General features: G+C 38.6%; 1 protein-coding gene across 1 annotated transcript in view; it reads left to right on the top strand.

Moving 5' to 3' along the window:
- LOC306881302 (fibronectin type III domain-containing protein 3B-like) overlaps positions 1 to 27325 on the top strand; it is a 156676-nt gene that overhangs the window by 81724 nt on the left and 47627 nt on the right. The window contains 6 exon segments of the mRNA XM_079435320.1: positions 4637 to 4868; positions 6097 to 6372; positions 22554 to 22612; positions 25544 to 25687; positions 25689 to 25702; positions 26933 to 26992. Of these exon segments, the coding sequence (XP_079291446.1) occupies positions 4637 to 4868; positions 6097 to 6372; positions 22554 to 22612; positions 25544 to 25687; positions 25689 to 25702; positions 26933 to 26992 (785 nt within the window).

Here is a 27325-nt window from a genome sequence, read left to right as displayed (position 1 = left end):
TTGATTTATTTATTAATCTTTTATTAATCTTAGTTAAACGTTAATTGAAACTAACGTTTACTAATATATGTACTAATTAAAATCCAAAGTTCTATTTGTTGATATTCTCATTTGCTTCATAACCAAAATATTTCCAGATATAGGGCCCTATGAAATCCGTTTTATTTTTTTCTACATTCAATTTTTTCCATTTGAATTTTTCTGGATTCCGTTTCTTCTGTTTGAATTTTTCTGGACTCTTTTTTTTTTTTTAATGGTCAAATTAAATGCTATTAATCTAAAAGCATGTCTAATTAATTAAAATCATGAAAATGATACAATTTAACATTTAATTTATTAAAAGTGTAACAAAAATGACACGTTTAGGGCCGTATGAATTTTTTTTTTTTTTCTCACCTTATGTTTTGTTACCAAATTCTGTGCTTTAGCATGTCTATTATTTGAATGCATACAAACTATTTTTATTTATTCTTACAGTAGCCTTATGAAATGTGTTTTCCCCCTCAGAAATTCTGTGTTGTGTATTTAAATTTTACTGGATATCAGATGAAGGCATAAAACAATTTTAATTAATTTATATATGAATTAATGAAAATTAAACATTTACATTTTTGGCAAATGAAGGGGATTTACTATTAAAATAACAATTTTGTGATTATTTCTTTTAAAAAAATTAACAGTAGTAGTAAGTAGTAGTATTATGTACATTCTACTAAATAATAGTAATATAGCCTATTTCTGGCACACGGTCTTTAATAGGATAAGTTAAACCGAACTTTTATTTTGACGGGTTGCCGTGAATACTTTTAAAGTTCTGTGTGTGTATGATATGACGCTAGTTTTACTCAAATTAAATGGTAAAATGCTCGTAAAGTGCCTTTCAGATCAGTTCTGGATATATTGTTGATGTATTTATGTCCTCATTGAGACGGCAGACGCTTAAATCACCGCGAGCGCCACATTAGTAAACACAACCGCACGTGCAGCACATTCACACAGAGACGCGCAGAACATGCAGGATTCATATTTAAATCGACCTTTGCAGCTTAATATTTACAGATACTAGTCCATATCGCGATTTGATTTAAGTGTAATGACCTACTTTTGATTAATTCATCCAAAATTTGACAAATTCCGTGACATTCCGCGTTAAACTGTAAATTCCGTTTTTATGACTGGATTCCGTGCGCGTTCTCTGCATCGCGGAGATCATAGATCCCTACAGATAGCGCTCCTGCTGTGTTCTTTAACAACCAGAGCAGTCATCTTTCTATTCACTTCACTTTTGCTATTTAACCAGAGCTAAGGAGACGAGTGCGGTCACGTGTGGTGCTTGTCCACGCGCCTTTGGAGAGAAGTGAGTGACAGCTCGGCTAGTATCGGTGTATCCATACTTAGGGAAATTAATATTGGTACCGTTCAGATATTTCAGTATCGATATTTATCGAAATATCGATATTTTTGACAACACATATATGTATATGTGTGTGTATATATGTGTATATGTGTGTGTATATATATATATATATATATATATATATATATAGTATATGTATATGTATATATATATATATATGTGTATATATATATGTGTGTGTGTATGTATATGTGTGTATGTATGTATGTGTATATATATATATATATATATATATATATATATATATATATATATATATGTATATATGTGTATGTATATATATATATGTGTATGTATGTATGTGTATTTATTTATTTATTTATTAATGCCTTGCTGTGCCAACATTTTATTTGATAATATGCTTACAAGTGTGCATGTATGTGACAGCTTTAAATCTTAAAAAATAAAATCAATAATGCGAAAACAGAATTTAATAATGCAATCAGGAACGACTACCTCTCACCTCTGTAAGTAAGACTCGTGGTCTGTCCAGGACTCTCTATTATGATCCATTAGGTATTATACAAGAATCTGTCGTCGTTCCAAACCACATGGTGATTCCTATCTGCCAGATGAAAGTAGTAATCAATATGTAGCAAGTGCTGATCTGGAATGAGCTCTCCAAACCGTAATTTTTATCTCACTCATGATCTGCCAGACATGAAAGCAGACCCCTGACCAGTAGCTGTTGGAGAGATACAATCAGCATGGCAACAGCTCTGGGCCTGGAGCCTAGTGGTTACATTACGTCTTCATTTAGAGTTCACCTCAGCTTCTACCCACAAGCTGACAAATGCCATTTCTGACTCTATGCTGAAAAGGACTTTTAAGAATATTTGTATTTTGACTAGTTTGTGATTTATGAAAAGTTGATTTTCTGATTCACTAGGGTATTTATTAAGACCTGTGGTTCTTAATTGGTAGTTTGAGACCCAAAAATGGGTTGCAGTGGTTCTTTTTTTTCTCACAACTTTCATTCTATGCTGCTCTTTATTTCTCCATGGACTTTTTGCTGGGACATTCTTCCTCACCCTTAACCACTTATGTAAAAGTTGCAAATACATGCTAGAATGTCATGGAAGACCAAGCAGAGAGATAATACAGTGAAGAGAAAGTTGGGGAGCCATATGACCCTGTAACCAGTGCTGAGTAAATGTTGTTATCTGGTGATGCTTTTTCCCAGAAAGGCAGATTAGAACACAAACAGATTAGACCTCTGTTTACTTATAGTTGGTTTCATAATTTTGTTTTTTTCTGTATCCTGTACTCTCAATAGGAAAACAAAAAGGCGTCATGCACCTATTTTCTTTTTGATTGTGGGGCAGTGGCTCATTTGGTGGGCTAGGAGAGATAAGACCTGACCAAAGAAAAACAAAACTTAAACTGACTTAAGTGTACATTACATTATATTGCTATTGCAAAAATCAATATTATATCATTCATACTACGAGGACATAATTTTTAAGTCAAGTAGAAAAATATTCATTTATTTTATTGTTTTAGAAGTTGCATTTAAAATCCACATTACTTAAAATCATGCCCTCTTGATTTAAATAGGCATGACTTTTCGCCCCTCCTTTGGCAGTTGAAGGAATCTGCTAAATGTCCAAAGGTCACTGTATTTGTGTGTAATTTAAGTCAGTGCCAGCTAGGAGCGGGAAGCACAGTCAGAACTGTGGGCATCTAACAACAGGAGACCAGGATCCAGACACATTTACTAGCAGCTTTTTCTTTTCAGACTAATTCATCCTTATTGTACAGTACAGCTCTCCAAACTGACATCACCTCAGTTGAGTATTTTGAAATCATAATGACCTCTGATATTTAGCAGTCATATTGTCGCCCTACTTGTCCTTGTGGTGTCTGGCAGTGTCATTGCATTCTCCTCCATAATTATGTTTCTAGTACTGCAGTGGGGCTGAACAGGATCTGATTTTTGTTAGGATTAATACGGTAATTAGGCTTTTGTTATGAATAAATTTGATGCACTTTAACTCTGGTGCTCCTTATTTAGGAGTCACACTTGTGATCTTCACGGTCAAAAGTGACCGGACACCTAAAATTTAACTCCCCCTTCATCCTGGGTCTGATCTGATTTCAGCCTCTTATTTAAGTTTTCGGAGTTGTTATGGCTATATGGTTATAACCATACCAATTCATTTGAATGTGTATATTTGTGTATGTGTGTGTGCGTGAGTGGATGTGCCTGTTTTGCACTCTTGATGTTTCATAGTGTAACCTCTTCCTTGCTTTCCACTTTTTACTGCATTGTAGTTGAATTATTGCTTTTTTTATATATATATATATTTGCTGTGTTAGTCACACCAGTTCATAGGTGTGTGTGCGTATAATGTGTGTGTGTGTGTGTGTGAGTGGATGTGTTGATTTTGCACTCTTGATGTTTTAGAGTTTCACCCTGTCATTGCAGTGTACTTTTTTTCTGCATTGTGGCAGATTTGTAGATTGTGTACACACAAATTTGCTGAATTTTTGTGTTTGTGTCAATTTCCCATTCGTTTCCTGTGGTCAGTCATTTTTGACCGAAGAGCACAAGTGACTTTTTTTATGACCACTTAGCCTGCTCAAATCAAGCCCTCAATTTTTTTGTCTTCACATTCCAAATGCCATAAAAGTCAACAAGTTTCGTACCATTTATAAAATATCTATAAAACTATAATAGATACTAACATAACACTGAACCAGAGACCCTTTCCTGGTTCAAATTCCTCATCCTCAGTCAGTCTGATGTCTCTCATAGACATGCATAATGAAACAATGTTTCTCACCGCATGCTCAACATCTGAATGCACAACAAGCCCGAACTTGATCTAAGCTTGGCTGATCATTCTTGAGACCTTATCTCACACTGCCGTCTGCTTATTGATAGGCCTGTCAAACATGCTGTCATGTGTATACACACACACGTAAACACACTCTCAGGGTCAGCAGGTCAGACAGGTGGAGTAGTGTTCAGCTACTGAAGAGGATTTCACAATATCATGCATTGTTGTCCTGAGACTTAGTATTATGAAATAATAATACTTGTTGTTATTTTCTTATGATATTGCATTGATTTCATGGCCTTGCATTAATATTTACTGTTCATACATTTTTTTTATTTGTATATTCATATAATTTTAAGCTGGAAACGTCAGGGAATTCAAGTCAATAATTTTTAAAATTCATTCAAATGAATAAAATCTTATGTTCTCACTATAGGTGTTGGAGGACAACACAGGGGTCCGGAGAGTGGTGGTCACCCCTCAGTCTCCAGAATGTTATCCTCCCAGTTATTCCCCAGCCATCTCTCCAACTCATCACTTAAATCCATACATGGCCCCACCACCCTTTATTCCCAACTCGCACACGGCCTTCTACCCACCCGTCAGCCCTGGGGACATTTCCCCCCACCAGTACTACCAGCATCATATCCCACCCATGTACAATGAAGGTAAGAGCGTATGATCACTGACTTATTCTTCTCTCTACTCTCCTCTTACCATGTCAAGTGAAAACTCTTCAAGTGAAGTTGAACACCAGAGTTTTGAGAGAGATCACAAAGGTTTTTCAGCAAACGCAAAGTTTTGTAATAGTTTTGCGAGAGAATGCAGATGCTTTGCAAGTGAACGCAAAAAGTCTCCCAGGCAAACTCGATATTTTTATATGAGAATGTAAATTTTTTATCAAGTGAACATGAAGATTTTTAAGGCAAACGCAATAGTGTTGCGTGAGAATGCAAATGTTTTGCAAGTGAACGCAAAATTTCTCAGGCAAACAATAGTTTGCGAGAGAACGCAAATGTTTTGCAAGTAAATGCAGTTTCTCTGGAAACAATACTTCTGTGAGGGAAGTTTTACAAGAGAACACGTGTTTTGCAAGTGAATACAGTGTCTTCGGGGAATACGGTACTTTGTGAGAATGCAATTTTGCAAGATTGCAAGATAATTTCCCCCGCTTTTAGGGTAAATGTTTTGTTAGCAAACGGAACGTTTTTCAGGCAAACACCATAGTTTTGAGAGAGATCGCAAATGTTTTTTTAGCAAACGCAATGATTCTTAGGGGAATGCAATAGTTTTGTGCGAGAATTTAAATGTTTTGCAAGTGAATGCAACGTTTTTTTCAGGCAATTCAATGTTTACGTGAGAGTGCATTTTTTTTTTTGGAAGTGAACGCAAAGTTTTCTTAGGCAAATGCAATAGTTTTGCGAGAGAACACAAATCTTTTGTAAGTGAACGCAAAGTTTCTCAGGCAAATGCAATAGTTTGAGAGAGAGAATGCAGATGTTTTGCAAGTAAATGCAAAGTTTTTCGGGAAACAATACATTTGTGAGGGAAGTTGTACAAGAGAACACAAGTGTTTTGCAAGTGAACACAATGTTTCATTGGGGAACACAGTACTTTGTGAGAGAACGCAATAATTTTGCGTGAGAACACAACATTTTTTTGGCAAAATGCAATAGTTTTGCAAATGAGCGCAAATGCTTTAAGTTAATTCAGTTTCTTGGGGGAACATAATACATAATACCAAAACCAAACCAAAAACTTTTGCATCTTTTTTTTCCATTGCTTCTCTTTGGTGCTCCGTACATTTTCTCCATACCTGCTTTTAAAAAATGCTATTTTTGCTATTTCCAACTTAAATAGCAGCTTCATGGTTGAATGATTGTTTTGTTGCCGCAGAGATAATTCCTGTGTATGGGATGAACTACATTGGGCGAGATGAGCAGTACAAACCACCACCAAAGAAGATGAAGGACAGACTAGAGCGTCAGAATCGTCTCAACAGCCCTCCCTCCATCTATAAGAGTAACATGGGCTGCAACAACATGTACAATGGCTATGGCAAGGTCCACGGAAATCTTGGAGGTGGCGGAGGAGGAGGAAGCAGTCCTGGAGCTAAAAAAAACACCCGTGGAGCTCGGAGTAGCCCCAGGTCCAGTGAGCCAGACTTACAAGGTATGAACTTCTTCAGGTCTGTAGGTTTGGTTTTAAGTTCGTAAACTATCATTCAGAAGTTTGGGGGTGTGATAAATGATCCGAGCAGTCAGAAGGAGGTTGAAAATCATGGGAGCAAAGTTGGCGTCCAAAAGTTTATTTCAGGTAGATGTGCAAATAAATATGTTTAAGAGCTTAAAACAAAGATTGTTGATAAAAACACTCTAAAACTAGAACTGCTAAGTACTCTACTAACTCCCTGCCAATTTCTCCGAGGCTGGAGTTTTACATGCTACACAGCACTACAGTCTTGTTTGCAAGCCTCGATCCATCCACCTCTCCCTTACTGGTAGTGACGGCCATCTTAAATGCACATTTTCCCACTCTCACAAATTGGAACATAACACATTTTGTTAAAATAAACTCTTGAATTAAAATATGACTTATCATGAGATTTAGAAACGAGTTTATAAATACAACTAATAATACAAATAAAAAGAGGATAGATAAACCAAAGCAATAGGTCCAATGATGATAAATTACTGTACAACCGCAGCTGCACAGAGGTGTTGATGACGTGTCAAGGCATATTCACAACATTATGAAAAATACCAATGTATTTGAAGGAGCCAGATTGAAAAAAACGGTAAGATTTGCTTGTTTCTTTTTTAAAATACTTTGTCAGTGATGCGCCAAATCAGACAATTGTATTCACACTGCAATAAATATAGGCTTATCTGTTTCCACTAAAAATAGCTAAAAGATGTTCACCTTTTCAGAAAAACTGCATACATTTTTAAATTGATTTGAATTGTTTTAAACCGTTTAAATACTATTTGGCCAGTGGAAAAGAATATTCTAGGGCAGCTATATTCTAAAATAGGCTATTAATCTGAGAACTAATTTTTATGGATATTTTGAGATTATTCTAAATCTTTTATTGATTTTTGACAATAAAAATGTATGTGGCACAATTCATATTTCCTTAATGTCTTGTACCTTTGACGGTGTTAAACATGGTGTCACGTGGATGGGAATATGCATGGAAATGATATGCAGATGAGGTTATGCATAGTAAAAGTAGGCGTTGTAAGCTCCATATATGGTGATTTCAGGGAGGAGTCGGGGTAGAGATGCACCTACGCACAATCTTCCCCTGACTGGGATTTATAAAGGGATTTTTGCGCAGGTTCTGGTGTACGCATGGTTTTATAAATCTGAAAACTTTTGTGTGTACGCACAATCGAGCTTTTGTGCGGATGTACACTTTTAGGATGAAATCTACGGTGAGTTTTATACATGAGGCCCCTGGTGAGCATGAGACTTCTTTCAAAAACATAAAAAAAAAACTTAATTACCCCAAACTTTGAAAGGTATATGATAAATATTCAAATATTGTAATATAAAATATTTAATTTTTAATATAATTTTAAAATATTATTGTAATATTATTAATTTAATAAAAATAAATAAATGTAAAGTCTTCTTTCATAATGTAAAAGCTAAGTCACAAGGAACTTCATGAGTCGGAGCAGAGTGAGATGGTTACATTCTGCTTAGTGCCAAAGAATTCTCTGCAACGTTTACACAAGACATTATAGATGTTATTGTGGTTACATTAAATCATCTTGTACACGGCTAGAATATTTAGCCTTTGATGTTTCACGGCTTCCATTAGACATCTGTAATACACGTTTCCCCATGTACCCACAATGTTTTTCTCTCTTCTCTTAAAAAAAGATAAGTGCATCACTAGAGGTAAAGGGGGTCGTCATGCCACGGAAATGGCATAGCTGGGAATCGCCAAGGTGCTATCGTTTTTCCAGCACCCACAATGTGGCCCTTGTGTCTCAGGTTGGGCCTCTGCTGAAAGGCAGCCCACATACCTGTGGAGTCACGTTCTCCCAATGAAGGGGTCCTTTGAGCTTGGCCATCGATCCTCACCAATTCCACATGTGCTTTATGAGGCCCCCTGCAGAGCCGATTGTGGAAGAGCTCAATTTAAGATGCTGTTCACATGCTGTTTCCCGCTCTCGGGAATATTTTCTTAACATAAATATTTTATGAGTATACATCCATAACTGTTCGAAATTATTTAAATGCACACCTGCACTCCAGAAGGTCATTGCCGTTTTTCTGCCCTTCTGCCAATTTCTTTTCTTTTTTTTTTGTTCTCTCAGCCTTTGGTGTCCTTGAAGTTTTTGCTTTAAATTATGTAAGTGCCACTGATCCCAGGTGTTTCGTCAATGCATGCACATTTGCAAGTGCTGACAAGTGCGGCAAAGGGAATGACCCCTTCGTTTATTTGATCTGCCAAAAGGGCAGTTTTGGCCCTCAAAAAAAGCATCCATATTCAATGTATTAGTCTATGTGTTTTATGTTATAGGCAGAACATGTAGTATTATATGCAGGTGTTGTAAGACTTGACTCAGAGTGCACTGACATCATGGAAACGCGATTTGTCTGCTGCAAGCACAAGCTGCTTGTTCTTTGATCAGCTAACGACAGGCCTTCGCAGTCTAACAAGCAAAACAAGAATAGCTCATACAGTACATCCATATGGTGTTGCTATGTTTCACACACACTTGGAGTATCTTCAGGATCAAAGGCGAAGGCCAGCTGTGGCAGAGTTCCCAGGAGATGAGACTGCCTGTGAAGCTATTACTCAATAAATTTGGCTGCTGTACACTTTATACATATACAGTTAGATGATTATTTGTTGGTTATTTTGTATTGTATATTGAATAATGGAGAAAAAATCTTTACATGATATTTTAAAATCTTTTTTTATTCAATTTTGATGTCAAAATGCATGCATAGGTGCATTGAATTAGCTGGTAAAGAAATGTTTGTGTGCTGATCAGATTATCTTGAGCTGTTTATTAAAATTATAGTTCACCCAAAAATGATAATTTAGTCACCCTTGTTATTCCAAACATGTATGATCTTCTGTGGAACACAAAAGTAAATGTTTTTATTTCTTTTTTTATTTCTTGATAAGCATTAGTGTTTTTTTTGTTGTTGTTTTTTTTTTGTTTTTTGTTTTTGGTCCATACAATACAAGTCAATGAGATCCAATTTTGTTTTGGACTCCATTGACTCAAGGTTTAACTTTCTTCAGAATAATTCTTCTATTGTATTCCACAGAAAACAAAAGTCATGCTGGTTTGGAATGACATGAGTCAGTAAATGATGACAACCTTCATTTTCTAGTGAACTATCCCTTTTAAAGCTGACTAATGATCTTACATGTTGTTTGGTTATTGAACAAAATAGGGTGTAAAACCTTGCAGTCAGTGTAGGCCAAGCGGATGAGTGTTGTGGAGGTCAAAGGAAGCAGGGCACTGGGGTCGAGTCTAATAGACCGCAGCGTGTGGCTCTCCTCTGTGGAATCAACTGAATGCTTGATGAAGGATAGAAAACAAACTTGAGGCTTTTTGCTCACGTCACTTACTGAAGACTACAGCCATCTGGGCCTCACGGCAGCCTTGCTTCTAGGCATAAATCATCACAACCACATATACACACATGCAGACTACTGGGCTCCCCGGGTCACGCCGGAGATCAGGGTAAGTTTAAGTTGTTGTTTTTTTTTCTTTCTGAGAGGAAGCCGAAATAGTGTGATCAAACTCTCAAGACTGAAGAACAAAAAGAAAAGAAGAGAAATGGAGGGAATGTGAAAGAGACGGACAACAAAAGGGCAGACATTCTAACTGTCGAAAATACTGTGCTATTGGCATAGCAGCTTGAAGATCCAGGCCTGGCTACCAGACACAACTAGAGCTGTGATAACAACTCAACTCGTCCTCTCTCAGCACTTCAGCTGGACAGTCTTCACTCAGATCACCCCATAGGCACAACCGTGCTCACCTCAGCTCACGAAGCTCAATTACATAAGACAGGATACCACATCCCGGGGCCCATCAGCTCCTTAAGCTGCAAGGATATTTGTGCTTTCTACCGCTCCACCCTCATTAACTAGATTAGTCTGGGGCTAAGCCTGTGTGCAGAGCAAGACTGGCCACTAGATTAACCTTCTCATGGTCTCAGGCTTGCAGCACTTCGACCTTAACTCCTTTCTATCTCCAGCTTTCCTTGTGTGTTTGCATGGACTCAAGCAGAAACAGATGTTCAATTCTGCTCCTCTTTGGCACTGTGCATTTCCTCCAGCCACGTGCTTTCACTCCGTCATTACAGCCCAGAAGCAACAGATGTTCCTTAATCTTGACTTTGTGTCTTTGCCACAATGGTAATAGTTTCCCACATTCACTCTCTCACAACATATGAGTCACTGAGAAAGGTTATGCCCCGAGGTCACTTTGATAACAGCATGCGATGGAGCAATAATGGGTGACACAACTTGGGGAAACAGAATCAAATGAGAAGGTCAAGGCAGATAAGATCTGGTAACCGGATGCTGGCTCTCCACCTATTTAAACATGACCTTTCAATTATCTGCTGGTGCTTATTTGATCTTTTACAGTTGGCATGGCAGAACTCTCACCTATTTTGAGTCTGGGTAGGTTGTTTTTTTAAGAAGGTGCCATAGAAAGTGCTGAGAACTTGGAAGAGAGAGTGTGTGTGTGTGTGTGTGTGTGTTTCTGAGAAGTCCCTCTTACAGCTCTTACAGTAAGACAATGTACTGCTGTTTCAGTGGAAGTGTTTGTATGTGCCAGGGTTATTAGTAGTGGTTTCTGCTAAATGTGCACGTGAAGACCAGCCTTTAGATGGCTGCAGTTCTACTGTATCAATCAAATTAAAACTTTTTATTCCATGTACCCTGGTGAAATTTTATATACAATATATACTGTATGTAAATACAAAACGTAAATTGAAGATGTGAATAGCAAAGTCGGCTCCTTTTCACTGCTCAAAATGTATGTATATATATATATATATATATATATATATATATATATATATATATATATATATATATATATATATATATATATATATATATATATATATATATATATTTTTTTTTTTTTTTTTTGTATGTGCTAGAAATATTTTTTTTTTACCATTTTACTTGCATACATTTTTCTGTATGTAGATGTGATGTTTAAAAAAATCAAAGATTTAGTTTAGCTGGAAACTGGAAAATTTGTATCCTAATGGACATTCAACAAATCTAAAATATTAAAGGACAATGCAGCAGTGAAAAGAGAAAGTTATGTCAACTGATCCAAAACTTTCTTACATGTTTCAAGGTCAATTGGTCATTTTACTTGCACATGATGCACATTTATAAAAGAGAAACATTATTTAAGACATTAAGATAAAATAAAAGACTTAGAATATAAGTTGGAATAATGATTCAGTATTCAGTTAAATAAGGTGGTACAAAGTAACAAAAATAGACTGGCACCTGTGGAGAATGCCACTAGACATCCAGAGCAGGTCTCCCCGGCTCAGTCGCTCTGTAGCCCTCAGTAGTCTCGTTCCCTCCGGCCTCCGCCTCTCTCCTTTTCCCTCTATCCCTCGTTTCTAGCCTCTGCCAACTTTCTCCATTCTTTCCAGTTCCTTTCCAGGAAGCGCTGGCGTATCCCTGTGTCCCTTGGCAGTAGTGAGGCCATGCATCTCTGCTGTGAGCGAATGCCATTGAGAGTCTCTCTAGAGATAGCTAGAGACATGGAGCTAGCACACTAAAGGCGAGAGACTGATGCTTGGCAGTTGTGGAACAACAAGAATTAATTCTGCCGAGGGGGCTGGCGTTCTCTTTTACTGAAACGAAAGCAAACAATTATTTATCCAACATTTATACACACACACACACACACACACACACTCAAATACCCCTACACTATAAATCCTATGCTTTTTGTAGAAAATCAAAGACCAATTGAGCAATGCTAACATTTGGAGCTGTTGTTCTGATTATTTTGACTTAATGTCTTCAGCCTCTCCAAGGTAGGCTGAGTAGTTTAGTCTGGTGCTAAATGATGTAGAGTAGAAGAGGCAGTGCTCTGCTGATGTTTAAAATATGTGATTAACGAGGTCAATTTACTCGTACGATATGGTTTTGACAAATGCACAGACAGACTTAAATGCAGCTAGATAAACAGACTGACAGACTATCGGGACAGACAGACTATCTAGACAGATATCCAGACAGACAGACAGGCAGACAGACAGACTAACTAGACAGATAGACATACTCCGTTTAGGTAGATAAAGAGAGAGATTATATTTTCTTCTAGAAATACAGATAAATAGACAACAGACAGACAAACAAGAATGCTGATAGACAGACTGACAGAATATCTAGACAGACAGACACCCAGATAAACAGCCATACTCCCTATAAGTAGATAGGCAGACAGAATGTTGAGGCCTTCCCGTGCTATCTGAATGATCATAAATACAGAAATTGGACATGGACGTCCGCTCAAGTCATATTTACAACTGAGAAATGAAGATGATTTTGATACCAGAGTTTCTGAGTTGGTCGGGCCATAAACCTTAAACATGGAGGAAGAGAAAAACAGCTGTAGTACTGTAAAGTTGTATTCATTTTCCTCACAACATCTACATTGCTTTCTTCTGAAGTTACATTGCATTTACATTTAGTCATTTAGCAGACGCTTTTGTCCAAAGCAACTTACAAATGAGGCCAATAGAAGCAATCAAAACCAACAAAAGAGCAACAGCATGCAAGTGCTATGAGAAGTGGTAATGGCGCAGTGGATAAGACACATGCCTTTGGTGTGAGAGACCCGGGTTCGAATCTACTGTGAGACACCAATGTGTCCCTGAGCAAGACACTTAACCCCTAGTTGCTCCAGAGGCGTGCGACCTCTGACATATATAGCAATTGTAAGTCGCTTTGGATAAAAGCGTCAGCTAAATGAATAAATGTAAATGTAAATGTAGAAGTCTCGGTTAGGCTAACACAGTACACATAGCAAGGTTTTTTTTTTTAAGAAACAAGTATATAGAATAGAAAAAAAGAAAGGTAGTGTTAGTTTTTCAAGAAAAGCTAGCAGTTAGAGAATAAATAAGCAATTGATAGAGGGTCCAAGTGTGTTTTTTTTTTTTTTTTTTTTTTTTTTAAATAAGATAAAATAGAATTAGAATTGAGAGTGTTAGAGTTAGAGGGTCAAATAAAGATGGAAGAGATGTGTTTTTAAGTTACAGTTATGTATATTTATGTATATACTGTACATATCCATTTGATGCATTTTGAGTGTTTCGAACACAGCCAAAACAGCATTTATTTAACTGAAATTAAGGAATCGTCAGCCAGCTGGATATCTAGATAGCGCAGTGAATATTTATATGTGTACCAGTGTATGGGACACTACATCAAAACCTGTTGGATATTGACTAAATATCCTCCATATCTTTTGGCTTTAATAAGATCTCCCCAAGAAACAGGCAAGAATGAACTCATGAATGGGATGTCCATCATGAGTCCTGTTCTTCCTGTCAACAAAGCACTTGAGCGCGACAAACTCGTAGTTGCAACTTCAGAAGTTGGAAGTTTCTGATAACTTGTAAAGGCAGCACATCTATTTAGACAGATAAAAGAATAGACAGACTATATAGACAGGCAAACTGTCTATGTAGGTAGATAGACAAGAATGCAGACAGATAGATGACATACAGACAGACAAGTTTAAAGAGAATATACACGTGTGTATTGCACATTGAATGTCTGTTTTGTGCATGAATGGCCATGTCAGTTGTGTGTTGGTGTATGAGAGCCTTCTCAGGGAGGCACAGGTTTGTGTGAGAGCGGGATTAGCCAGCCAGCTGCTGAGCAGATGGAATGTGTGCTATGCGGAGATGAGAACGATTGGGATCCTGCAACTCTATCTCGCTCTTCCTCCCACACACCTTCCCTTCCTCACCAAACCGTTATTTCCAATTTCTGCAAAAAATGTGTGATTTTTATTTATTTATTTTAAATTTGATCACCTAGCAATTTACTCTTTCCTGCAGTGCCTTAAAAATCAATATCGGTTTTAACATAATGCATTGTGTAATTCAAAGTGCTTGTGTAAAAACTTGTGTAGTCATCCTGACTGCGTTCTGTTAGTATAGCCACAACCTCCTAATTTTCATAATGATCGTCTGATTGACTAAGCCATGCTTGGTCATTATTCAAATTTTTGTATGGATTCACAGCACAACTCTGGTCCTGGAGAATGTATAACAGGGGTCGGCAAGTAAGTTTGGCATCGGGCCAAAAAATAAATAAAAATTCACCAATAGATGGTGGGCCAGAACATAGTCAAATAATAATTTAAGATGTTAATTGATGAAAAATGCAACCAGAATTGCCTGTGACTGACTGTTACAGTGTATTTTGTAACCGGTAGTGAGCTGTTACTCCTGCGACAGTCATTAACAAAAAGCCACATTTGTGTTGCGGTGTCCGATCAGCAGTGGCGGCGATAGGACGGGGCTTGACGGGGCTATAGCCCCATCAGAAACTTGTTTAGCCCCGGCACAGCCTCCCCAAGGATTACCAAATGATTTCCTGTTTTTTTAACTCTCGGTGTCACTCTCATTAACATTGAAAAATAAACATTAAAAAAGTGCCTAATATGTGGCCTATAAACAATTTATATTATGGGGGAGGGGTCAAGCAACTCAAGCAAGCAACTGTGTGCAAGAGTTATGCTGGTGAACGTCAGTCAATTAAAAAAAAAAGTGAAAGTAAAAAAAAAAAGGATGGCTAACGCTGCATTAATGGCGCATATTCTCTCTGAGACGATGAGAGACGAATCTACTCTAAGATATGCTGGTAACGGTATATAATTGTCTTAAATGATTCCCTTAATATTTCTCTTGTGGCTCGTATATAGTGAAAAACATAAGAAACGTATTTTGCGTAATACAGGTTGTTTTTGAAAATCATGAAATAAAGCTGCTCTGAATTTTCATTGACTGCAGTGTTAATAATAATAATTATAGGCCTATAATTCATTGTATAAATTAATAGACCTGTTTTAAAAAATCTTTTTAAAAACCGTTTCAATGAGGAGTAAGCTATAGCCTATTTTATTATCCTCAAATTATTGCGGGGCACAAAGATGAATGAGTCCACAAAAGAACTCTTTATTTTCAGGGTGAAGTGCGTGAAACAAATTCCAGGAGGCGTTAATCTAAAAGCAAACAAACAAATCGGTCCCTCTAACAGAATTTTGGACTGTGAAACATGTTTATGTCTGACTGATCTCCTGATTGCGACCGCCTAGTTTCTCTATCTGCAACCCGTATTCAGGATGCTAGCTAGAGGATGTGATCTGTTTTTAGGCCCTTGTAACAGTTCTATGGTGCTCTAGCGCACACACACATTAACTAATGCATGCACAGACATATGGGTGTAGTTACTGGCCTGACCGTTTGGCGTCAGCAGCTCTGTGGGTGTTCTTGGAGGCTTTTTTCCGATAGTCTGCAAATTCAGTTTTGGATGTTTACCTAGCACCTCCTTATATACACACGCACGCTCTCATTCACATAGAGCTAAACAGCCAAACACTCCACTCACACTGCAGCTCTAGACCACTGTCAAAATGTTTCCTGACATCCAAATACAGGTTTCCATATTGGTTTAAAGAGTGTTGTAGGGTCAAGTGTGAGCTCTCACATGACCCTACAACACTATCCCGCGGCATCAGAGAGGCCAAGAGACAGTACTCCAGGAGGATAGCCCATCGTTTCAGCGACAGCAGAGACACGCGGAGCCTGTGGCAGGGGATACAGACCATTACGGATTACAAGCCCCCACCACAGACCTGTGACAACACCATCCCCCTGCTGAACGAGCTGAATGCCTTCTTTGCTCGGTTTGAGGCACAAAACGGCACCACTGCACAGAAGACTCCACCTCCTCCCGGCGACCAGGTGATGACGCTGTCCCCGGACCGCGTGAGGAGGTCCCTCAGCAGGATCAATGCACGCAAAGCTCCGGGTCCTGACAACATTCCTGGGCGTGTACTGAGAGACTGTGCAGTGGAACTCACTGATGTCTTCACAGACATCTTCAACATCTCACTAAATCAGGCCGTTGTCCCCACATGCTTCAAAGCTACCACCATCATTCCAATCCCGAAGAAGTCATCTCCATCCTGTTTCAATGACTACCGTCCAATAGCACTCACTCCTATTCTCATGAAGTGCTTTGAACGGCTAGTCATGCACCACATCAAGTCTGTCCTCCCCCCCTCACTTGACCCCTTCCAGTTTGCATATAGGTCCAACCGCTCGACCGACGATGCCATCGCCACTGCCCTCCACCCAGCCCTCACACATCTCGACAAAAAAGACTCGTATGTCAGGATGCTGTTCATAGACTTCAGTTCAGCATTCAACACAATCATCCCTCAACAGCTCACGCACAAACTGGTCCAGCTGGGGCTCAACACCTCTCTGTGCAACTGGCTGTTGGACTTCCTGACCGGGAGACCTCAAGCAGTACGGGTTGGCAGTAACACATCCAGCACCATCACACTGAACACTGGGGCCCCCCAAGGATGTGTGCTCAGCCCCCTCCTCTTCACTCTGCTGACCCACGACTGCACACCGTCACACAACTCTAACCTGTTCATTAAGTTTGCGGATGACACAACTGTGGTGGGTCTCATCAGCAACAGAGATGAGACAAACTACAGGAGCGAGGTGAGCCGCCTGGCCGGGTGGTGCAGTGACAACAATCTCTCTCTGAATGTGGAGAAGACGAAGGAGATTGTTGTTGACTTCAGGAGAGTACACACTCAGCATGCCCCTCTGACCATCAATGGTGCGACTGTGGAGAGAGTGAGCAGCACCAAGTTCCTGGGTGTGCACATCACAGAGGACCTCTCCTGGACTAACAACACTGTAGCACTGGCCAAGAAAGCACAGCAGCGTCTCTACTTCCTCCGCAAACTCAGAAGAGCCAGAGCCCCGACCCCCATCATGTGCACCTTCTACAGAGGCACCATCGAGAGCATCCTAACCAGCTGCATCACTGTGTGGTATGGCGCTTGCAACGCATCCTGCCGCAAGTCACTTCAGCGAATAGTGAGAGCAGCTGAGAAGATCGTTGGTGTCTCTCTCCCCTCCCTCCAGGACATTTACAGCACCCGTCTCACCCGCAAAGCCCTCCGCATTGCAGGTGATCCCACCCACCCGACACACAGCTTCTTCAGTCTGCTGCCATCAGGGAGGAGACTGCGGAGTCTCCAGGCGAGGACCAGCAGACTGAAGGACAGCTTCATACATCAGGCTGTCAGGAAGCTGAACTCCCTCCCGTCCCTGCCCCCCCTCCCCTCTTCTTACCCCATACAACACTGAACTCTGACACTATGAGACCCCCCCCCCACGGCTCCCCACACCCCCAGGACCAGCCACCCCCACCTACTTACAAATTGTGACCAGCACCTCTCACTTGTGCAGCATTGGACTGATCACTACCTCATCGGATAGTCTCATAAAAAGACTGTTCTCCTGTCAATTTAACAGACTGACAAGCTCTTTTTGCACTACACGCATATCTGCACAGTTTTTGTTTTATTTAACTGGTTTGCACTCCATCTATTCTGCCATGTGCCTTATGTCACTTTATCTATCTTTTTTTTTATTTTTCTACAATGTCCTCAGACTGACAAGCTCTTTTTGCACTACACATATCTGCACAGTTTTGGTTTATTTAACTGGTTTGCACTCCATCTATTCTGCCATGTGCCTTATGTCACTTTCTCTATCTTTTTTTTTTTTTTCTACAATGTTCTCAGATTGATAAGCTCTTTTTGCACTACAAATATATCTGCACAGTTTTGTTTTTATTTAACTGGTTTGCACTATCTGCCATGCGCCTTATGCCACTTTATCTATTTCTTTATTTTTTTCTACAATGTCCTTACTTGTATAGCTATAGAGTTGTATGTACATATGTTTAACCCGTATTATCTGTATTTGAACGTGTTTAATGTTAACTGTTTACACCAAGGGTCTGAGGGTAACGCAATTTCAATTCTCTGTATGTATGTGCTGTACATGTGGAAGAATTGACAATAAAGCAGACTTGACTTGACTTGACTTATTTCGGTCATAACCTTTATAACCTTTGACCTTCAGGTTATTAACCATGTGAGCAATCCAAGAGGGTTGCTAAGGTGTTCAGAGTGTTTTTAGCATGTTACTATGCGGTTGCTAGGGTATTATGATTGTTTGTTAGCAAATAGCGATGGTTCAGGGCTTGGCTGGTAGCATGGTCTAGTTAGCCCCTGCTGGTAGATCCTGTTACTACACCATCAGGGGGCAAAAATAATTGTTCTTTATTGACAGCCGAAACCTGTGTAAAAAAATTATAAAAATGTATGATGTAAAACATACATCATATAAAATATATTTTTTTATTAATTTTTGTTTCTGGTGTTTGTTTTTTTGTTTAGTTTTGGTTTGGTTTTGTTTTGGTTTTTTTTCTTTTTTTGTATTTTTTTTTTTTTTTTTTTCGTTTTGGTTTGTTCCTGGTCGTGTTTTTTTTTTTTTTGCATTGCTTTGTTTCTGATTTGTTTTGTGTTTTGTCTTTTGTTTTTTTTTGAGCAGTAGTTTGTCTCTGAGGGTGTGCAGGGTTTTGTTTGTCATCTGGAAATGTAAAAAAAACCTAATTGCAGAGTCCAGTTGTTTAGAAAGGCAATAACACACCTCTCCTCAGTTGGCTTTGGTCAAATTTTCTTTTCCCTTTTCTATTTCACTTTCTTCCCTTTCTGTCATTTATATTCACTTTTAGTCCTCTTTTCACATTCTTTACCCCCCCCCCCCCCCCCCCCCCTTCCACTCTCCCATCTTTGACCTTAGCCTATAATTGAACGCAGAAACTCCTGTCCACCCCAGATATCCAGAGAGACACTAGAAAGAAGGAAATGAAATAATTCAGCATCATGCAGATTAGAATTAGACAGCTCTACTTTTAAAATGGGAAATGTTTGTTTCTTTCTTCCTCTTCCGTCATCTTCTCTTCCTCTATTTATTTTCATTTATATATTGTGAAGCAGCAGTTATTCAGAACGTGGCAGGAGGGCGAGACCGAGAGTGAGCAGCTTTCCTCGACTCTACGGCTCCCTGTGGAGACTGCATGCGTGAGAAACAGACGTGAAGCTTTGGAATGTCGAGTGCTGAACTTGGCAGGAGCACAACTGAAAGAGGTTCCCTCTGAGGGCAGGAGCGGAAGGAGAGGAGAGGATGGACACACAGGAAGTGAACCTAATGACTAGTTTGATTGTGGAGGTGATGAACAGGTAGTCAATCCCCTACGGAGACCCTAGGAAAACTACATAATGAGCCCATGTTCTTTCCGGTGTTGATGTATTTCCTTTTAAAATAGGAAGTTTTAGTAGGACTTGTTAACATCCTCTTTTTTTATAAATTGAATTTAGTTATGTTAGCCATGTACCATGATTTGCTACTTGCTAGTTAGTTGCAGGTTGTATTGGGGACATTCTCATTCAGGAGACATTTGCTTGAACAAAAAAACAGTGTAGTAAAGGATATGTTTGCTGTACTAAATGGATGATCTCAAAGCTAACACATATGGACTAAAAGCAACAAAACACCATTCTCGCATAGACTGTGACAGATGACTCCATCTTTCGTGTTAGGGTGAATTTAAATGAGTACTCTGTTAATGGCAAGAGGAAGACGGCCTCATATTCTTCCACATCTGCACAATTACTCATCACTTCTCAGTAATAACTCAATTTGTCACCCACACACATGCACACAGCATTAGTAAGATTTCTGTCTCTTGGGGAAGGCAGCGTTCCCTGCTCCTACCTCCCGGGGTCATGTTAAGGTGATTGTGTATGACATCACTGTTGCTGTGACTCATGAAGGCCCAGAGGCGCTGTGAACTCCCAGTGTGCTCTCTGCTCTAGAAATAAATACACACATCAATCATACTCATGTAGTGTGTTTGGGTGGATGACAAATAATGTGTCTGTGAACCGGTTTCGTTTTTAGTTTGACTGTTTATTATATTATCATTGCTGTGACTGGGCAAATTATCACCATTTCATGTAGTCTTATTATTAATATGAAGACTATAGAAAGACTCATGAAATGTAAAATTGTAACATTTCTGTAAAAAGATTAATACAGGTACATCTGTGGAGAAAAAGAACTGGACTGTTGCTCAGTGGTCCAAAGTCCTCTTTTCAAATAAAAGTAAATTTTGCATTTCATTTGGAAATCAAGGTCCCAGAGTCTGGAAGAAAAGTGGAGAGGCACAGAATCCATGTTGCTTGAAGTCCAGTGTGAAGTTTCCACAGACAGTGATGATTTGGGCTGCCATGTCATCTGCTGGTGTTGGTCCACTGTGTTTTCTGAAGTCCATAGTCAACGCAGCCATCTACCTGAAATCTTAGAGCACTTCATGCTTCCTTCTGCTGACAAGCTTTATGGAGATGCTGATTTCATTTTCCAGCAGGACTTGGTACCTACCCACACTGCCAAAGGTACCAAAAGCTGGTTAAATGACCATGGTGTTACTGTGATTGACTGGCCAACTCGTCTGACCTGAACCCCATAGAGAGTCTATAGGGTATTGTCAAGAGGAAGAGGAGAGACACCAGACCCAACAATGCAGATGACCTGAAGGCCACTATCAAAGCAATCTGGGCTTCCATTACACCTGAGCAGTGCCACAGGCTGATTGCCTCCATGCCACGCCACATTGATGCAGTATTTCATGCAAAAGGAGGCCCAACCAAGTATTGAGTGCATAGAAATGAAGATAGCCCGTTGACAGACTCATTTGTATTTTCAGAAGTCTGACATCCTTTTTTTTTGATTGATCTTATGTAATATTCAGATTTTCTGAGACACTGAATTTAGAGTTTTTATTATCTGTAAGCCATAATCATCAAAATTTCAAGAAATAAAGGCTTAATATATACATTATAAAACTGGCATAATATTTTTAGTTTGTTTTATTTGTACACCTGGATAGGAGGGCCTTTAAATATGGTCTTAGACAAAGGAATATTGTCTTGAAGAAATGTATTCAATATGTATCATGTAATTATTTTAAAAATTGGTAGCTCATGCAAAAAGTCAACTCGGCAGTGTCTGTTAAAGTATGCTTTAAAAAAAAAATCCTTACCCAGTAATCACAAACAACTGCAAAGCTCATGGAAAACCCCTGATTCAAAAGTGTGGGAACCCTAAATTATAAAATAATTTGTAAAAAAGGCTTTTTAAAATAGTTTTAGATTTAAATAATGACACTCTGCAGTCGGTGTCAACTGCCCATTTAAACACATACTTTTAGGATCGAACTATTCATACTGACACTCTAGAAAAGGAAACTCAGAAAGTGGAGGCAAATGTCAGTAGTTTCTCAGCAGGTGAATTACATCAGCACTAAGTGCTATATAATCCACTCTCACTTCAGTAAACCTTTTATCAAAAGAAGAGAATTTTATAGATAAGAGGAGGCCACACACATGAAATCCTCCGTATGCACTGATTTACAACACTTAACATCCAGAGAGTGAAATCAAGCAAGAGTTTAATTTAAGAGTCCACTCTTATGGAGGCTCAGGTGGATCCTGTGTGTTTGGGTCCACTGTAGAAATGATAAATCAGGGGTTATGGGCAGTTGTGCTTGTGTGTGTGTGTGTGTGTGTGTGTGTGTATAACCACACAAGGCAGTAAAGATTTAAAGGTATTCTGTCAGACTGTCTGTCGCTGATGATCTGGTAGCTTAAGTGAGCTAATCCGGCCTTGGGAACATGAGGTAATTGAGCATTTTTTCCTTGTGCGGATTTCAATTTGGCATGGGAGTTACGTACGAGTTAGAGACGTGATTCAGTATTGAGATTTAGAAGCACAAGCTCCCGACTGCTCATGTGTCCGCTGTGCCAGCACTCTTTCAGTGGGGTCTGCAGGCTCCTCTGCACTCCTGGAAAGTTTTCCAATGCCTTGTGCAAACTTTTCTCCTCAAATCGTCTTCAGAGAAGTCCAAGAACCAGAAAATGTGCTAGTGGTTATAGGAATAGTCCACCTTAAAAATGAGAAATAAAAGTTGTCATTTGGGTTTGGAACAACATGACAGAATATTCTTTATTTTTGGGTGAACTACCCCTTTAAGACTTTATGCTTTAATCTCTTGTTCAGTTTCTAACTTAAAACTGACCCCTGCTGATTCATAATGGAATAACACCCTTTTGTTTTTCTTTCTCTTCTCCACTTTCTCTTGCCTACAGATCACGATTCAGAAGCAAAGAGACTTCAGGATGTTCTCTCGGGAATGGAAAAACCACAGGTGGGTCTGGAATATCCAGTTAATATGAGTTAAAAACCTTACAAGTGAAAAATACTAATGGTTAATGTTATGAAATAAACATGATGTCCTTTATTGGCCAAAGGAAAGTACAGGCTGCAAATGTAAGCACTCATAAAAACAACACAACATGGTTAATGAATTAATTTGAATATGTCATAAGGAGGACATTTGGTAAAAGTCACGGTGATCTTTTCAGATCTTTTAACAATTCCAAACTGTTCCCTTTGCAGCCACATAGTGGCAGCATTTAGTTTTATTTTTATGGTCCACTGTCAAGCAGTGGTTGACTGGGTGAAAACAATGTTTTCTGACAGATATGTTTTGCTCAGTTCTTTTCCCATCTGTTCAATCAGCCTACTGCTATTTCTGTTGTTTAGTTCAGGAGTATCTGAGGACACCCTGTCACTTTAAGTGATAATCCATAAGTGAAACTAGCCCATCAGTCATCTTTTCTGTTTTGTTTTAGTTTGCATGCATTTGTTTGTGATATTTGAACAGCTGTCTCATTTGTATTAATCCCACATTATTATAATATTAGTGACATTAAGGCAGTTTAGAAGAAAATCAGCGTGTTAACACTGCAAACAAATAGTCTAGACAGACAGATTATATTTTTAGTATGTTTAATAAGGACAAAAATTAAATTCAGGCATCTGTTTCCCTTTCTGACTGTCTGTGTCTGAAAACTATATCATTGTCTATGTATTACATTTGAGCAAAACTTGACTTTTGACATTGAGTAGTAGCAGTACTTTCTACAATGCATTTTGTAAAAAAAAATCTCAAAGAAATGAATACTTGCATTCTTCAGCAAGTAAACTTTAAATTGAACAAAATTTGCAGTAAAAACGTTTGCATTGTAATTTAAATAAAAATGTTTTTTTTTGTTTTACTTTCTATTTATTAAAAAATCTTGAAAAATGCATCTGTTTTCAACATTGATAATAGTAAGAGTAGTTTGTTAAGCAGCAAATCAGCATATTAGAATGATTTCTGAAGGATCATGTGACTGGAGTAATGGGTGCTGAAAATTCAGCTTTGCCATCACAGGAATAAATTACATTTGAAAATATATTTAAAGTTATTTTAAATTGAAATAATATGACTGTTTTATTGTATTTTTGATCAAATAAATGCAGCTTTTGCGAGCGAGACATCTTTCATACATTTAAAAATCATACTGGCCCCAAACTTTTGAATGTACATGCAAATAAATAAATACAATAAAAATACCAGCAGTTCCATTAATGGAAGAAAATGTGATGTAAAATGCAAGGACACAGAAGGAATATACCATGATGGATGCAGGGAGGCTGAAAAACGTCTGTGGCTTAATGTGTCTCAAGATGAGGCATTCTGGAGGGCTGTGCGGGACTGGAAGTAATGGACTTCAATTTGCCCTCATCCTCATCTCTGCAAAAGCAAGTTCTTCATGAACTTGAATTCAGCTGGTGTAGCTCTCCCAGCAAAACACAAAACAGAAAGTCTCTGAATACTACAGACTCTGGCCAGTTCCTTTTGTATGTCTGATTTTCAGTGGCAGGTGTTGTTCCCAACATCCCATGTTCTCTACTACTGTTCAGGATTGAGTCATGATCCAAACTAATGAGGCAAGATGATATTTATGACATAATGTACGACTTTTATACATGACAGTAGGTGGCACTTTCACAAAACATGTCACCCTAAGGGCTTCTAAGGTCATATGCTAAATTTCATTTGTGGCAAGACACAGCGTAACTTCCTGCTGAGTGTCCTCACCATGAACTTTATGAATGAGTCACAAGAAAAGACTTAACATTAACAACAACAACAACAACAAAATGGTATAGGTCTCTGAGCTTTTCACTTGGTGAAGGTGTTAAAGTGACTAAAGTGTGAGAAAGCTGGGTCTGATGGCAGCCAATTTATTGAGAACATATTGCTGTAGCTTCAAAATTACCAATGGCAATGCCAGCTGTGCACATCTGAGAGGCAACAACCATAGCTTATCCGCGGACATACTTTCACCTGCAGGATAGATTGTATTTGAGAGCTGTTTGGTTCTGGTGTTAGATTGCTTCTGCCTGACTGAAGCTAGCGTGTGACGTTTGCAGCTCATTCATGTCAACGTTATACCCTCATACACCGTGTTACGTTGAATTACCTGTTAACAGAGGAGTTATAGCCGCACTGTCTCTTTCGGTTCTGTGTTTGACACAAAAATAGTTGGCCTTGCAGAGGTATAAAGCTGTGCAGACCATAGGCCTTAAGCTCGGATGCGAGTTAGCATTAGCCTGTGGTAAAATGTCGGTGGTTAAAAGTTAAGGAAAGTTTGTTTTGTTTTATGCTCGAACAACATAAATCACCCTAGAAACTTGTAAAAATATAAAGACTTGAGTCATTTCGTACCTTACATGGTGGACATCTTTTTCGCTTGTTTATTCATCCAAATTTATTTTTAGGCTACTACTTTTTGTCTGTAGGTCTATAATCTTGGTAGGTTTAGCAAATGAATGGTTTTAGCTGAATGCTAACCTCATACTGAAATGACAAACCCCCAAACTCTCTTCAAAATTACTTGCTCCTTCAAATTTTTGTCTTAAATTGGATTTGGCTGGTTTACTGGCGCTCTTTGCAGCAACATCTGAACGCTCCTTTTGAGAAAATCACTGAGTTCTGGGTTGTTTTTAAAATGTCATTCACTTTTGTTGAATTCATAATCTTAGTTTATGATAGTGATTTGTTTGTCCTGCACATTTGTGTGGTGGTGGTTAACTTGAAGTAGTTTTGTATAGTTGTATGTTCTGCATTATAATAATATTAATTGGGATACAAAATTAAATATTTGTACTTAAAAATATTATATCAGAAAGTTTTTGCTTAGTAGTTTCAGATTCTTGATGCTGTTTGTTCTGTGTTTATCAACAGGTTTTTAATATCCAGGCCCGGACAGCGCGACTGGCCTGGGCTCCACCAGCAGGCCTTCAGAACAGAGACAGGCACAGTAACGGACACCCCTTAACCTGCATCTACGAGGTCGCTCTCTCAGACAAGGGTCGTAACGGCCAGTACCCGCGTCATCTATAGGTAAGATAGACCAGAGTATAATCACAGAGGAGCTGTGTAGTCCACTCAGGGTCCTTGAGAAGTCTTTATGTTCTTATAAATTAGCAGTGTTCACCACAAGGGAGCAAGTTGGACATGAATATATCATCCATTGAGCAGAAAGAATCATTGGATCCAGGCTGTTCTCCCATCGGGACGTGTATGATTCAATATCCAGAGAGTAGACAGGAAAGATAATCAGACCCCTAACACCCTGTCATCACCGCTTTGAAGCATGAGTCTCAAAGCACGACTCAAAGCTTCAGGCTTAAAATATGAGAGCAGTGGTGCTGGTGAAATCTTACTTTATATTATTTTACTGTTCAAAAGTTGTTGTTTTTAATAAGTTAATACTTTTTATTCAGTAAATATGCTGTTCTTTTGTATTTTGTATTTATCAAACAACCCTGAAAAAAAAACACGTGTTTTCCACAAACATATCATGGTAAAGTGATATTTTGAGTTCATAATTCATTTTTTTATGTGTATTTGTTGTCAATTAAAATCTCACAAATCAGGGCTTTAAACTGTATCCAAATATGTCAATTTTAAGTTAACAGTTAAGTTTACAAAAATAGCACAGCAAACCTCATAAAAATATTAAAATAAAAAAAAAACCCTACAAAATTGCTTGGTCTTTGCTTGGAACATTTGTGCTAAAATTCCCTTGTTAATACAGTTTCTAATTTGCTTTTGTGCATAAATCAGTTTTTCTTCACTGCACCATTGTGGATGTTTAATATGGTTTTAACTTGCATATTAAAATCATTTGCTGTTTCCATAGAGGCTTATGTAACAGAAATGTTTCCAATTTAAATGGGACACACTACTGGTACTGTGTTTAAAATTGGTTTGTGCTTCGCCTTTCAATTTGGCCTCTCGGTCGGGTAGCGCCATTCCAGCCCACTTTTGAGTTTTTTCCTTTTGTTGTTTTCCACTCTCAAAAAGAAAATGACAGCGCATAATCTAAAAGAATGGGGCAATTTTGGAGTTGCACTAAAGCGACCTCTGACAAAATATAGTCACACTGCAAGGAAAAATGGTCACTGGAAACCCTAAAATCTATCAAGGCAAAAGCAATCACAGTTTGTCCCTTGAGCAGTTGTGCTCAGTAACTGAGCAACATCTCTTATGAAAGTCAATTTTGTGCTTTGAACACCACAACTCTATTGCTGGCATCCATTTAACCATCATGTATGTGTGTCCTTTCAGTGGAGAGGAGTTGGAATGCAATTTAAAAGATCTCCGACCAGCAACAGACTACCATGTAAGGTAAGTGTAGCTCTCAACTTTATTTCTTGCAATCTGCCATGAGGTTCGAGTAGCTCAAACCGTTACTGTGATTAGAGCCCATTGTCACAAAAATTCATGTTATTTTGGGTGATCAGTGTTGTCATTACAGTGATCCAATTATCTGCAGTCTTCTTTATATACAGTATATAATCAAAGTTAACGTTAATGGAATATTAGTCATCATTTTTAACTTCCAATTTTCTCTAATGACCTCAGCTCTACCTAAATGTCTCTCTAATGGTCTGCCTGTTACCTGTGATTAATTGAGCAGAAAGTGCCGTGCATCATAGGGCTGGAAAGGTCAAGATTAAA

This window comes from Barbus barbus (genome assembly GCF_936440315.1).
Source record: "Barbus barbus genome assembly, chromosome: 15".
NCBI classification, from domain to species: domain Eukaryota; kingdom Metazoa; phylum Chordata; class Actinopteri; order Cypriniformes; family Cyprinidae; genus Barbus; species Barbus barbus.
The sequence above is the reverse complement of the archived record's forward strand: the minus strand, read 5'-3'. Positions and strand labels throughout refer to the sequence as shown.